The sequence below is a fragment of the Pan troglodytes genome, chromosome 16 (genome assembly GCF_028858775.2).
Source record: "Pan troglodytes isolate AG18354 chromosome 16, NHGRI_mPanTro3-v2.0_pri, whole genome shotgun sequence".
Lineage (NCBI taxonomy): Eukaryota > Metazoa > Chordata > Mammalia > Primates > Hominidae > Pan > Pan troglodytes.
In genome coordinates this window covers 86,254,496-86,270,685 of record NC_072414.2, presented here as the reverse complement: position 1 = coordinate 86,270,685, position 16,190 = coordinate 86,254,496, and the positions used below count along the sequence as shown (strand labels likewise).

The window sequence follows — 16,190 nt, the reverse complement described above, 5'->3', positions numbered from 1 at the left end:
GCACTTTGGGAGGCCGAGGTGGGCAGATCGCTTGAGCTCAGAAGTTCAAGACCAGCCTGGTCAACATGGTGAAATCTCATCTCTACTAAAATACAAAAATTAGCCGGGTGTGGTGGCATGCACCTGTAATCTCAGCTACTTGGGAGGCTGAGGCAGGAGAATCACTTGAACCTGGGAAGTGGAGGTTGCAGTGAGCCGAGATTGCATCATTGCACTCCAGCCTGGGCAACAGAGTGAGACTCCCTCTCAAAAACAAAAGACTGAGTGTTATTGTTTTTAATATGCCTACTGGTCATTTTAGTTTGTTTCTCTATGATTTCTAACCTTTTTTTTTAGCCTGGGGCTATTATTTAGGAAAGTGCTTAAGAAAATTGATTTATAAGCAAACTGACTTGGGTTCAAGTTCAACCTTTATCTCTTCAAGTTAAGTAACTCCCAGAAATTGATTGATTGAATCAATCTGAACCATAATATCCAGTCTGTAAAACTGGAATAATAATAATACCTATATCACAGATTCTGCTAGAATTAAAAACTTGCAGAATAGTTAGCTCAGTGTCTGGCACATTGTAAAAACTCAAAAAAAAAAAAAAAAAAGAAATAGTTACTAGTTGCTAGTTTTCTCCTGAGCTGTTTTGCTTAACTTTTTCCTCAGTGATTTCCAATATCAGTTTGGATAGTAGAAAAATCAGACATTTGTCATGTTTGTTATATTATATATTCTTTCAGTTTGTTGCTTTGTTTATGATTAACATAAAAATTATAAACTTTCGCATGAACAAATTTATCAGTTTTTCCTTGTCAACGTCTAGATTTGGCCAAGCTTACCAAAGCCCTCCCCTCATCCAGTGATGTGACTCCACCAACTGATTAATCACTATTTTTACCCCTTCTTCATTATGCTATCTTTGTTATTCTGAATTTCTACATTTGTATAGGTCCACTCCCGACTTCTCTATTCCACAGTAGAACTTGTAACAGAACTTTTTGGAGGGCAATTTTACAATATGTGTTGAAATGTTATCATCTGAACTCCACAACGGATCCAGTTCAGCATGGCAAGAAATTTAACTTGCAGCTTTCCTTGCCCCAGGGCACAGGGGCAGTACATAAATGTCTTCTCCAGGCTGGTTAGTAATATTTAAATAAACTCAGTAAAATAAATATTGAAAAATCTCAAAATAAAGAAAAAATTAATTAGATTTATACTCTGCAACACTACGCAGCTATAAAAAAAAGGTGAGAATACACTAAAAACACTCACACAACCCCCAACCCCAACCCGCGGGCTCAAAGCTACATACAGTAAAAAACTAAACTGTAGAAATAATGTACATATATAAAATAAAGACTTTATATTCCATTGGTTGTATTTGATTATTTTTATAATTGATATATTTATAATAAAAGTAAGTAACAACTATAGCAGGTACAACAAATAACTAAGGAAAAAGAAATTTGCCCCCTTTCAAATTTTTTTTAAGTGGAGACACAGTGGATGGCAGATCCTGGGCATAAATCCATAGCTAGGTGGCAACCAAACCCACTCTTTTTTCACTCTGGAAGATTTATTATAAATATATCAATTATAAAATTAATAAGTAAAGTAACAACTATAGCAGGTACAACAAATAACTAAGGAAAAAGAAATTTGCCCCCTTTCAAATTTTTTTTAAGTGGAGACACAGTGGATGGCAGATCCTGGGCATAAATCCATAGCTAGGTGGCAACCAAACCCACTCTTTTTTCACTCTGGAAGATTACTTATTAACTTTGTAGCCTATAATGTAAAAAGAATTCCTGTGCAACTTTTGTTAGCTCTACGGCCTTACGTAATTTACCCCACCACTCTGTGCTTTCATTCTCCCATCTGTAAAACGGGAATAATAACTGCATCTACTTTACAGAGCTGGTGAGGGGATTCCATAAATTTATACATATGAATCATTTATAAAAATATATGGCACATAGTCATTATTTAATAAGTGTTAGCTACCCTCATTTTTCTCATTGTTATTGCACAAAACACACAAATATGGAAAGAAAGTTATTGATATCCAGTAGAGTTCTGAAAATAATACTAGCTACAAAAATGAATAAAATTACTTTTTAAAAAGGAATATACTTTATCATTCCTTTTCTAGCAATACCATTCCACACCGAAGAGAAAGTAAAATACTAATCAACAGAAAAAAAGCCATGACTAGGCTGACATGAAAATAAAAATATAATACATTGTAAAAATAAAATAAATTGCAATAACTCTTGGAGGTAACTAAGCTCCAATGTCAATTTTCACTCTAATATTTTCTGCCAAATATTGGCATTCTGAGCTGCTTTCTGTTGTCTGCATGGTACGATGGGAGATTGGGGGCACAAGGGGAAGCCTAGGAACTCTCCACGGGGAGATTTTAATATGAGACCATTGCATAAAGCTTACATATTCAGGATAAGAATAAGGAAGGAGGGACACATTGTACCATAGAGTGGACATAAATAGAGTGGACATAAATCATGACCTCGGTGCTAAGTGGAGAAATCTATCATTTCAGTTTATGCTACCAGTGTTACTTGAAAAGCCTCAAGCAAAAAAATTTAAGAAAGGACCTAGATTGGTAGGTCCTGGGACTGGTAGTATCCCAAGGTGACTTAAACAGTAATCCTCTCCAAGGAAATGCATCATCAACTATGATGTTTGAGTACTCTCCACATGAAAATCCAAGGAATATAAGTGTATTCTTAAAAATGCAAACCACAAAAGGACACATGACACCATGAGTAAGAGCCAGCAAAATCTGAAAGAAAAGATTTCAGATATTCAAATCTAATCCAATATATTAAATCATAATGTTTAATATGTTAAAAATCATGTAAGAGACGCTTGAAGATATAATCCAAAAGAAAATGAAAAACAAGAAAAATTGATAAAGTAGAATTTTGAAAAATGCAAACTATAATAATTGAAGTTAAAAACCCAATGAATGAATTGGACAGGATTTTAAACTGCAGAGAACTAATACAGTCCAAGATTTTCCAAAGAAAGTATTTAGAAGGCATCACAAAGAAGAAGCAGATGGCAGATATCAAAGAGATGTGGAACATAGATTAAGAAGGTTCTTGCATTGACTGGGAAGACTTTAAAAGTGACAATATTAGACTGTGGCACATAAAGCTGTTAACTCTAAGATGACAACTAAAAGAATAGCAAGAGTGTTTCAATTCCTAGCAAGTGGAGGAAAGATACAGAAGAAATAAAAAGACACGGAACAAGCAAGTAAACACTACTATTAATAAATTACAGATTTAAATCTAAATGCAATTGTAAGCATCATTAATTCTGCAGGGATTACATGCTACAGTGAAATAACAGCGATGGTGAGATACAAGAGAAACATTTGAAACAGACAGGTTGAAAGAAAAGTACAGAAAAGGAGAAAAGAAAGGTGAGACAGTAGTCACCCCTTATCTGCAGTTTGGCTTTCTGTGGTTTCAGTTAGTCGGAGTTCCAAAATGTTACATACAATAAGATATCTTAAAAGAGAGGGGAACACCATATTCACGTAACTTTTATTATATTATCTTACCATAATTGTTCTATTTCATTATTATTGTTAATCTGTTACTGTACCTAATTTATAAAGTAAACTTTATCATAGGTCAAGCATGTATAGGAAAAAGCACAGCATATACAGAGATCAGTGCTATCCATGATTTCAGACATCCACTGGGGATCTGAGAACATATCCCCCATGGATAATAGGGGACTACTGTATAGCCATAACAATATTGGTCAACAAGGTATTTAGGAAAAAACTGTGTTAGCAAGAAATAGGTTGCTTCATATTAATGCTCCAATCAACCAAGAAAATATAATAATTTTAACATCTACAAACCAAATAATGTAGCTTCAAAATATAGAAAGCAAAAACAGATAAAATTCAAGGGAGGATTAGACAAATGTACAACGACAGTGAAGTTTAAACACATCAAGTAATTGATAGAACAAGCCAAACAAAAACAAATCAGTACAAATATAAAAGGCTTGAATATAATGAGCAAATTTAATCGAATGAATATAGAGAACAATGTATCCAATGATCTACTTTTCACGCTCACATGGAAAATTGACAAAAGTAGTCCATTGCTGGATCAATATTTTCTAACCATAAAGCAATTAAGCTAGAAATCAGAAACGAAAAGATAACTAGAAAATCTCCATATACTTGGAAATTTAGCAATACATATCTTAGCCAAGGAAGAAATCAAAATAGAAACCAGAAAATAGCTTTAACTAAATTTGAATGATAATGAGAATATTACATGCCAAAATGTTTGGCATGGAGCTAGAGTTGTGTTTACAGGAAATTGTAGAGCCTTAAATGTTTATGTTAAGAAAGAAGAAAGACTGAAAATAAGTGATCTAATTATCCATCTTAAAGAGTTAGAAAAATATAAGAGTAGTAACTAATGAAAAAACAAGCAGGAAATAGAGAAGATTAGTGAAGGCAAATGGTGCTTACTTCTAAAGACTAATATAATTGATAAATCCCTGTCAAGAAGAAAGAAGATAACAATATCAAGCATAGAAGAGTAGATAATGCAACAGATCTTACTGTCATTAAATAAGAGGATGTTATAAACAACATTAAATCAACAAGTAGAAAATTTATATGAAAGGGACAAACTCTTTGAAAATTACAATTTACAAAAACAGAGATGAGAAATAATAGAATGGCTGACTATATATATATAAATACATTATATATATATATATATATAAACATATAATATTTCATGCAAAATCATCTCCAAAGGAAAACTTCAGGCCTGGATGCTTCAGCAGCTAATTCTATAAATCTTAAAGGAAGTAATGATATCAAACTCCCATAAACTTTTCCAGAAAAAAGACAGAGAACCTACCTGACCTTGTATTATGAGTTTAGAATAAACTTCTAGCCACAAGAAAATTTCAAGAACACAAAATAAGTCAATCTCACTGATGATCATAACTGCAAAAATCCTAAGCAAAACAAGTAAATAAAATCCAGCCAGATATAAAGGAACTATAGAATGATAATGTTGGGTTTATTCCAAGAATGTAAGATTGGTTTACCATTTGAAAACCAATCAAAATAATTCACCACATAAACCAAAATAAAGCATAAAAATAACATCATTTCAATGAATGCAGGTGAAAATGTTAGGGAAAGCTCAACTCATGTTCAAAATAAAAACTCATAGCAAACTAGGAATAAAAAGGGAACTTCCTTTATCTGATAAAGCATATTTACAATAACCTACAGCAAACATCATTCTTGAGGGTGAAACGTTGAAAGCTTGCTTTCTGAGATCCCATGAGAAAAGAATGCCTCAAAATACCAATTCTAAACCACACTGTATGACAGCTAATAGCCAGTACAGCAAGTAAAGAAAACGAAATGTGTAAGGGCTGGAGAGACGAAGAAAAAATTATTCTTATACATTTATTTAAGGAAAAAAATCCAGAATAATAATCTTCATATAAAAATAAGATAACTAAGTTTACCTGGTTATTAGAAACAAATCAAAGCAGAAAAATTAATTTCATGTCTATATGTGAGTAACAGGTAGAAAATGAAATGTGAAGAAAAGATGCCATTTAAACTAGCACCACACTATCAAGTACTCAGGAATATATTTCACACAAAAAAAATCAGACTTCTATACAGAAAACTCTAAAATAATAATGAGATAAATTAAAGACGATCTAAAGAGATATTACACAGGAATATAACAAGCTCATATATTAGAAAACTTAAGCATGTATCTGGATATAAATTCTTTCCCAATTAATGCAGTCCTAATCAAGATCCCAACAGCTGTGTGTGCACAAGTGTATGGTGTGTCATGTGCTTTCTAGAAATGGAGTTGGGCGACACACTCACTCTCCCACATAGCCTGTCAGATTTGCCTTCTAAGAGCCAGGTCAGTTGACTAATGCATTTTCCCCTCAGCAACCCACAATTTTAGTGTTAAAATGGTTTAGAAGGAAGGCAGGGGACATTCCCTGGGTTTATTTAAGACACAGAAGAAGAAAGTCAAGTCAGTGGCCATAAAATAATACTCATAATAGTTAATATTTGTAGGTGATTAATACCTGTCATCCGTTGGTCTAAACTCTTTATATGTACTAATTCATTTAAATTTTATGAAGCAGAAATCATTATTGTTATTTCCATCCTACAGATGAGGACCCTGAGTCCCAAAAGTTAAATCAGTTGCCTAAGATCATTCACTTCCAGTGACAAAACTGGGATTTGAACTCAGAAAATTGGTTACGATCCCGTCTTCATTGCTTCTGTAGTAGGCACTTTAAAAAATGTAAATAAGCACATGTTACTCATGTAATCTAGCTGAACATTCCTGTTTATAATGCTGAGGATTTAATTCAAAGACACTAAGTAGCAATACCCCTAACACTTAAAACCTTACTAGACTCTTTCCCCATTTATCATAGAACATCTTCTATAGAAAATCCGAAGTTGAAGGAGCTTGGTAAATCAAAGCTTTCCCATCTCAAAACAAGACACTTTGTAAAACAACATTTTCATAGATTTCTCCAGTTTTCCTCACTTGGGAGCTCCCTAAATCCTCAGAAGGTAATCCCTGACTTAGGCACTTAAGAGACAAATGACTAACTTCTCAATTAATGAAAAAACTCAAGGAATCCTCTTCATTCATTGAACCACATGAGCTCACTAATATGGAAGAACATTGTTTTCTAAATTTCAGCCCACTTAACAAAAATGACTGTAACCACATCCCAGAAGGTGGGTGCAGGTATATTCTCTGGGTCCTCCCACAACTGGCTGCCCCGCTGCACTGACCTTGTGTCAATGGGATTATTTCCTTGTTTCCAAGGCTTGGACAAATGAGGTCCTCTGACTCTTCCTTCCAGGGAAATGAAAACTACTGGTCATATTCTGCTGTAGGTTCTTATTTTGTCCTGTCTTCTACTAAAGGCTTTCCTTCACATATGCATGGTTCAACACTAGCCTGTGTTTGCTTTCCTCACACCTGGCCCCCTCCTTTGTCTTCCTTTGTCCCTTTTGACATGTCACTCTTGATTTAAACACAAAATGCATCTGTCTCTCATTCCCCATGTCCCCATCAGGATTCCAGCCCTATTTAACCTGGATTCCAACCACTTAACTGGAATCAAACCTGGATTCCAGCCCCACTTAACCTCAGGCTTCCAACCACTTAACCTGCTTGCCCATCTTCTGCTTAGTATTTTTCACATCATTTCTAGCCAGGGCAGTTCTACTTCTTATGAAGGTGGCTTCTAAGCTTTACCCTGGAACATTTGTAGGCATAACTTGCCTATTCTAGGTCTCGCTTAATCTCAGTATCTCCTCTGTGGAGATTTCCCTAGCCACTCAAGGACACAAGAGTTAGAGCCCTCACTCCATAATGATAGAACACATGACATGCTTCACTCTCCTGCACCACTCTGCCTGCTGTCTAGCATAAATGCTGCATGGTTTTTGGTTTTTTGTTTGTTTTTTTGAGATGGAGTCTCACTCTGTTGCCCAGGCTGTAGTGTGGTGGTGCCATCTCGGCTCACTGCAACCTCCGCCTCCCAGGTTCAAGCGATTCTCCTGCCTCAGCCTCTGGAGTAGCTGGGATTACAGGTATGTGCCACCATGCTCGGCTAATTTTTGTATTTTTAGTAGAGACGGGGTTTCACCATGTTGGCCAGGCTGGTCTCGAACTCCTGACCTCAGGTGATCCGCCCACCTCAGCCGCCCAAAGTGCTGGAATTACAGATGTGAGCCACCGTGCCCAGCCAAATGCTACATGTTGAGTAAAATATTTTGGCTTCATATATACATACATTCAAAATTTGTGTAATATTAGGGAAGGTAACTAGAGAAGGTAGAGAAGAGTAGGAAAAAAGGAATACAGTTCATTCCACATAAATGCAACACCACTAGGGTCCCCCCCACCCATCGGTATCAGGGAAGCCTTGCTTTGAGAGTTTTATGTATTTCTGTATTTTTGCCAGTTGCCAAGAGTTGAATAAAAGTTTTCCTGGTTCTTAAGCACTGAGTTACAATGGAATTCCAACAGAGTTACACACGACATCCCACTTGAATGCCCAGCAGGGACTTTAAGGTCATTGTAATAATGAATGGCCAAGAATCAATAGGAGTTGAGCCTTAGCAGCCTTCCTGTGCTGCAGCTGGGCAGAACAGTACTCTGTTCATGGGCTGAAGACACATCTCAGACATGGCCACCACAGCTGTGCTGGGCACAGCTGCCCCTCAAAGCACTGCAGGGCTGGGAGCCTGTTTAAATCACTCTGCCCTCTTCTCTCCTCAGACACATTTCCTTTTACATTATCAACGGCACAACAGTCACATTTGTCTTTTAGAGATGTTCAAGAATGGAAACAGTTTTACCAAACAACATGATCTTCCTTCCCGGGTCTTGACCCCACTCTGTGTCCTCTTATCCTCCTTGCTGCCAATATGTGCCTCACTGAACTTTCTTCCACTGACTTTTTCCATCTCCTCAAGGCCTGCATGACATGCCTCATCTCTAGGCACTGCCAACCGCACCTCCATGGCATGGACACACTAAGTCCCTTACATCTCCCTGTGTCTCCCACATAGTATTGGGTTTTGAGCGTTTGCACAAGGGCTCTCCACTACTGAAGCCCTCATTCATCAATTCTTTGCCCAGCTATCTCTTCCTCTTCTCAGAGAAGCTGATAAGTTTCTTCTGTTTCAGAATTGCCTGCGGTCTGTCTTTCTCCTACATCTCTTCCTGGGCTGATCAGATCTCTCCCAGAATTCTCTCTTACCTCTCCCTACCACTAATGCTACTGAATTCTAATTGGCTATTACTCTGTTTCTCCCTCATTGAAATAGAGATTTCTTGAGGGTAATGACATTATAGTGTAGTAATGAGGAGGACAGGTTCCAATCCAAGCTACATAGCTACTAGTTGTGTGATCTTGGACTACAAATGTAATCACTCTGTGATTCAGTTTCCTCATCTGTAAAATGAGGATATTAACAATCCTTACTTTATAGGGTGGTTTGAATGATGTAATCCTATTTCTTTAAGTAGCTCCTCAAAGGAGCTAGTGTGTTTAAAGGGCTTAGAAGAGTGCCTGGCTGGCATGCGATAACAGTTGGTGTTGCTATCATTATTGTAATTATGGTTGCATTTCTCATTCTTAGACCAAGTCAGTGTCTGAAACTCAATAACTGATAGTTGAGTGAGGAAATGAATAAAGAATTATGATGCCCTCCTCATTTTACTATTCATGTTTGCTTTCAAATATGTTTATATTAAACATTTTGAGGGTAAATTCAGGAATCTTTTGCCAATTTATATGAAACCTACAAGAATAAAGCAAATAGGCATCATATCTGTGAGCAAAAATTATTTTCTTAAGATATTAATAATGGGTATAACTAAATTCAATAAAAATTCATCAACTTTGTTTAAAAGTCGTTTATAACTTATTGTTTTAAACATACACGTTTACTATGCTTATAATAAATGGGCATTCGAGGGCAATGTCATTGGCTGTGCAACTGAGAAAACATTAGTATTTACATAAAGTTGCATGTTAACTACTTATATTTCCTGATGTTAATATCATTTATTGATTTCCTTGCATTTTAATGCATAAGACTTTCCCTTGGTTTTTAGCACCACTTTTAATCTGTTTACCCATGCAATTCCAAAACAATATATTCTTAAAGAAACTAGAATGATCCACGTAGACACGACCAATAAAGTAAGAATTAATCCTTAGAAAGAACACGGTTGACACAATTCTAGATTAAAGGGGGAAATAAGTTAATAATTCAAAGGAAAAAAATTAAAAACCTTCCACTTATTGGTGCCAAATGAAAACTAAGTAATGCAGAGTTGATAATGTATAAAACAAAACAGACAAAACATATGAATCTACAGTCTTTCTTAACTGGAGTTCCATTAGAGAGTTTAGCTATCATGTCCTAAGATGGGGTTGGCAAGCTGTGGGTAGACTATAAATCAAATCCAGCATGTTACCTGTTTATATAAATAAAGTTATATTGGAATGTATACCATACCCATTCATTTACATATTAACTGTTACTCCTTTTACACTTTAACAACAGAGTTGAGTAGACAGGACAGAGACCATATGTCCCATAAAGCTGAAAATATTGTCAACTTTCTCTATAAAGGGCCAGAGAGTAGTATCCTGTCCTAAGACATCCATATATGTGGTGACTTAACTTCACATTTATCCATCTATGATGCTACTAGATGTGTATCTTTCTTTGGAGAATTGGAGAGAAAAGTTACTCAAGGCATTTACTAAGTACTGTGGTTCAGATAGCAAAGGCTCCTGTATAGCACATTTGCTTCTCTTTTTATTTCTGAATAGGGTAACATTTTAAATATCTATAATTTGTCACCCAAACTGATATATTTTTGAGTGAAAGGGAACACTAGTAATATTTATGTTGGGGTGACTGGAATAAACTGGGCCATATGGTCACCCCAGTTCTGAGGCACCACCCAACTGTGAAGTTAAGAAGCCAACTGAAGTCAGACAGTGCTAACCCAACAGTGTTGCTTTGGTGTGTTTTTGTATTTTCTTGCCTCCCTTTCTCCCACACCACTGCCATTACCCCACTGTCCTTGTGGATAGCAGGTCTACTGCAAACACCACAACACAAATTTAGAACTTACTTTTTAATCCTTTCTCCAAAAGAAGCTATTTCCTCCAAGATGTTTTGAACAGTTGAAACAATATCCTGTACCATATAGATTCTTTCAATCAACCCCTTTTTCTCAGATTCCTAGAAAACATAAAAGCAAGATTTAACTCAGTTACTTCATTTTTTATCATGCTGATACAGAAAATATTATAATGTTATAATAACAAGGTTTTTACCAATAGAGTGACACAAGAGATAAATCATTGTTTTACAACTTAAATATTGACTCCCCCCCAGAAAAATCTGTTCACTCACTCAGATGCTACCACTCCTAACGCGCAAGCCTCAGTTGCTACCTCATTGCCATGAGGTGATAAAGGGAAGCCCACAGAACCAAGCACTTCACTTCCCTGTGGAGGCTGCCGAGTCCCTCGCAGAACTCTGCAATCCTGTCAGTCTGGCTAACTCTGACTTCCTCTGTCTCCACAGGTTTTCTGAAGCTCACCCTACTCCTCTCCTATCAGTGTTCTTCAGAGATGTTCCTGGCATGTCGGAGACAGAGTACGATTCCTAGTACTGGAGCATCTTAGTCAAACTCTGCTGCATTTTTAAGCATGTTCTAAACATATTGCCACCCGATGACATTTCATCCATCCTTTGGCAACCACCTCAGAAACAAAGCAAGCAGCTGTGGACATGCTACAAAGTAACCCCACAGTGCACTGCTGGGAGGGCAGCCTACCCAGATTATTCCCTTCCAGGATGATCAGCAATTGATTGCGATCTCCTCATGACATTAGAAGCAAATACAAATTCATCTTCCGTAATTTCCAATGCTTCATGTGAAATGGAATTCAGCTTTCTATGAATATTATCCTTACTTTGCTTATAGAAAACCTTACATGTGTTTTTACCATGCCAGGTAACTAACAGTTATGCAGGTTACTTAGAAATCACTCAAATATCAGGAGATTCCCTAAAGAGTAGTATTTTTACACTATTTTTAATATTCTGATGCTATGTTCTAGCTCCCTTATTGACTTTGCTGTAATTGGGATGTAGTCAATGAGCTCTCAACTCCTACCTCTCTGGGTCATTACAACTATTGTATGAAACCTAAAACCTCAAATAGCTCTTACAGAACTTTTTTCCTATATAGAATTTTAGTTGGGTGAAAATTGTACTAAACTATCAAGCAAACACTTCTAAATTTAAGAGGACATTCCTATAATACCATCTGTGCTGCAAAAGGAAAAAATAAAATCATTTTCCTCTTGTATCCTTTGTTCCATCAAACTGGAGCCATGGATGGAGTGAAAGAGAACCCACTACCAATAGGGATTGCTGGTAAAAGCACCAAGATGTCAGAAATGTTGAAAAACACAAACCTCCCTTCTTGCATCTGCCTTTATGAAACTACTTGGCTGAAACAGACAAAGGAAGAACAGAGGCTAGAATGCCTCATTGCCAGCCCTTCTCCAGTAAAGGGTGCTGCAATGGTTTGAATAAATTATTACCATCAGGACTGTACTCCTTTATCCATTCATTCTGTGCAGAAGGAAAACCAGGTTCATTGCTTCCTTCTGCAGTATCAAACTTTCAAGATACTTTTACTTTTTTATCCTAATTTGAATTTTTTTCCCTTACTCTAATTCCTCAGTTTGTGCTACAAATTAGACACGCTGCCAGAGCGTACTAATTCATGAGTCCACCGACATCTATTAATGGGCACAATGGTGAAAACCCAGCTCTGTCTGCCACATAAGTATTCATGTTTATAAAGGAACATTTGAAAGCATGAGGGAATTTGACCCAAAGGCCAAAAGTGGCTTCCTCTTTTCGGCAGCATCCAGTTTAGGTCAAAACAATTTCTTGGAAAATGACTCAAGTTTCCATGTCATTCGATTTAATAAAAACTTCCTATTTCAACTGTCTAATTTTTTTTCCCTATGAAACACCCAAATAGTGAGGTTCTGGTTGTGAAGAAAGCATGAGTTAGTATGCCAAAATAACGATGCTCATGAGTCCTGTTACTTTATAATGAATTTGATGTTTGGAGTATTAAATATCCAAAGACTAGGCTAAAGAGTCTTACTATATCTTGAATAACAGAATAACTTATCATCTGGACTTGTTAATACTTTTAAGAGTAGAAGTAAACAATTAATTTTTGATTGTTGATGACTGATAACTTGGTTTTATTATATTGGACCTATAAAACTATTCCATTTTTATTTCACAAATACATTATTTTTAAATAAAAAATAGATTTTTGTGCATTAAAATAAATTTGATCATCTGGATATTTAAAAATGACACATGAAGAATGATTATTTGTGATATATATTCACATATTTTAGTCAGTTACTAGCTACAACTGTCTATATACCCATGTCAGGATTACTTTTCAAAAGAATGTACTTTTTAATGGCATCTTTTTATTTCTAATATTTCACAAAATTGTTATTAATCACCTTCAGAGGTGTCATTAAATTGACACCTTAATTGACTCCACTGTAGACCATACTTTTAATAATACTTTCTGAAGCTGGGCATGGTGGCTCACACCTGTAAGCCCAGCACTTTGAGAGGCCAAGGCAGGCAGATAACGAGGTCAGGAGATGGAGACCATTCTGACCAACATGGTGAAGCCCAGTCTCTACTAAAAAATACAAAAATTAGCTGGGCATGGTGGCGCGTGCTTGCAGTCCAAGCTGAGGCAGGATAATCACTTGAACCAGGGAGTCAGAGGTTGCAGTGAGCCCAGATGGCGCCACTGCACTCGAGCCTGGCGACAGAGCGAGACTCCGTCTAAAAAAAAATACAATAGAAAGAACACTGTCTACGAGCACTTAGGTACCCTGAAAACTCACAACAAAAATGTGGTACATGGACAATATTCTCAATCAATTTTTAAAATTTTGAAATCTGTATATACTTCATCCCAAATATTTTCAAAGGCACTGTACTTTTGTATTCATTCACAGGAACTTTTCCTGTCAAACATTTTTTCAAGACAATATGTTAGAACATTTAACAAAATGTATGCTGAAAAGTAAATGCCTTCTAAATTTCTTTCCATTAATGGTCAGAATGTATATTTCTTGTATTAAAAATCACAAGGATTCTTCCCATAAATTAAAATAATCTAGGCAGGGAGTGGTGGCTCATGCCTGCAATCCCAGTAATTTGGGAGGCCATGGCGGGCAGATCACTTGAGGTTGGGAGTTTGAGACCAGCCTTGCCAACATGGTAAAACCCCGTCTCTACTAAAAATACAAAACATTAGTCTGTTGTGGTGGCACATGCCTGTAATCCCAGCTACTAGGGAGGCTGAGGCAGGAGAATCGCTTGAACCTGGGAGGCAGAGGTTGCGGTGAGGCAAGATCACGGCACTGTACTCCAGTCTGGGCCACAGAGCGAGACTCCACCTAATAATAATAAAAATAACCTAAAGTATAACTTCAGAATTTAAAAATGGAATCATACATAACATTTGACCTTTTATATGTTGCTTTTGTAGAAAAATAAAGTGTTTTTTGGCCATTAAAAAAAAAAAAATTCACTTCCATTCAGAAAAAGCTTCCAAAAATGAAGTTAGTACTTCAGTCATAAAACATTTTGAATAAAACTTTCCAACTGATTATGACCATAATTTAGGGTTTTTTTTTTCCCACAAAAGAGTCCAATTTTGGAGAATGTTTAAGTTAACTGAGATATCTTCGAAGGTTCAAACCTTCCTAAAATGATGACGGGTAAAGAAGAGAAAGTGCATACTGCCATGCCAATGTTTATTTTTATATGTGATGTATCTTTATCACACAACCTTGTTGATATCCCAACTGTGTATATACAAATATCGTAAGTGTGGACACTACAACTTTGCAAGTGGTGGAACATTATCGCTTGTCTGGATGCAATTATGAATAATTAGTGCATCACAGCCAACACCAAGTACATTTCTGCCTCATATTTCTTCATTTTGGAAGAATATCTTATTAGTTGTAATATTTGCTCCATCAAAATTTGCATTCATATTATCATTATAAAGTTAAATGATTCTCAATACTAAATGTTTAAATTTATAGTGGCATTGCTGATGTTAGAAATTACAGTATTTGTAGAGTTAACTTGCAAAAGCTTTGTTTTCATATATTAGGTAAAAAAATGAAAATAATTTCACAAAGTTCTCTGATATTGTGTTTGCATCCTTTGGCAGGAAGATTAACAGCTACTTGGTCATTTTTCATATATGTACGATGAAATCTTGAAGTGGAAAATGATATAAATTAATGTGGAAGAAATAGCCATTTGATCTAAATGAAAAGTCATGCTCCACAGAGAGATATATCAACATGCATTTTTAGCTGTATGCATTAAAATAATGTTTTCAGAAATGATTTTCTTAGATACTTCCTCTTAAAGTAGCTGTTGAGGCTTCTTTGGCAGGTTTATGACTTAGATTTACAAATGTCAGTGACATGATCAAGTCAAGGCCCCAGGGTAGACAAGAAATGTAAACATTTATCAACAACTGTCTTAAGAAATGTACTATCTGTACATGATTATTCATTAAATATGTAATCTTTGTGTTTTTATTTACATATTGAAAAAGTAAAAAAGATAAGTGCACATTTACTCACTACAATGAGTAAAATAGTATATTCTAAGAGTGTTCAGACTACTTTTTATTCTGTTAGCAGGAAGGCTTAAATTATGCAAATATTTAACATACACCTACCCTATCATTTCTCATCTCCCTTACTAACCATTCTGAATAGGCAGTTTGAAAGCTTCCTGAATCTTACAGGCCCTGGCAGTGGCCACAGCTTAATGGGCCGGTAGACATCACATGCTTTCTACGACTGCCTGAAGCAAGAAGGGATTAGCTCATCTGAGAGCAGTTTGTTTTATTATGGACCATGCAAAAGCTTTCCTTTAAAGCTGGATGTTAGTCACTCAGGCCCTGAAGAGAGTCAGGAAAATAGAGATGGGTCATTCCTGGTTGTTAGAGTTAACCTGGTGTTAGTCTTTGAGAACTCTGGTCACAGTGCATGCATCTCATGGGCTACCAGTAATGACTACAGAAACAGCTGAAAGCTTAAATTGAAAGCCTAAGCAACACATCCCACCTTATTATAGTGGAAATATTAAATACAATAGTTTAAAAATGAGGATAATTAGTAAATGAAAACTTTCTGGGAAAACTGGGACCTGTGGTAAACCTGAATCACTTTTTCCTAAAATTCTTCAGTAAAGAAAAGAATCAGTTATTTCCAGAGTATCTTCTAGACAGGGAGAAAACAACAAAACAAAACAAAGTTTTTTCACGTGTTTCCACCCCTTCCTTAAAATGCATTTGCTACTCATGTGAGACAGGGAAAATTTCCATCTGAGCTCAGGTATCTTTATGATTAGCGGTAAATGTAGTTTTTGCTCTCTGAAAGGCTTTAAAAACGGCCTTTGGATAATGTGTTT

General features: G+C 36.1%; 1 protein-coding gene across 20 annotated transcripts in view; it reads right to left on the bottom strand.

Moving 5' to 3' along the window:
• MCTP2 (multiple C2 and transmembrane domain containing 2) overlaps nt 1-16,190 on the bottom strand; it is a 254,545-nt gene that overhangs the window by 11,556 nt on the left and 226,799 nt on the right. For 19 of the 20 annotated variants that reach the window (XR_010151516.1, XR_010151517.1, XM_016927477.4 and 16 more), the window contains one exon: nt 10,744-10,853. Coding sequence is in view for 18 of the 20 variants with exons in the window: in XM_016927477.4 (XP_016782966.2) it covers nt 10,744-10,853 (110 nt within the window). In the remaining 2 variants the exon portion in view is untranslated. Of the gene's footprint in view, nt 1-10,743; nt 10,854-13,171; nt 14,144-16,190 lie in introns of those variants that run through there. The other variant, XM_054667157.2, reaches the window with a different exon arrangement.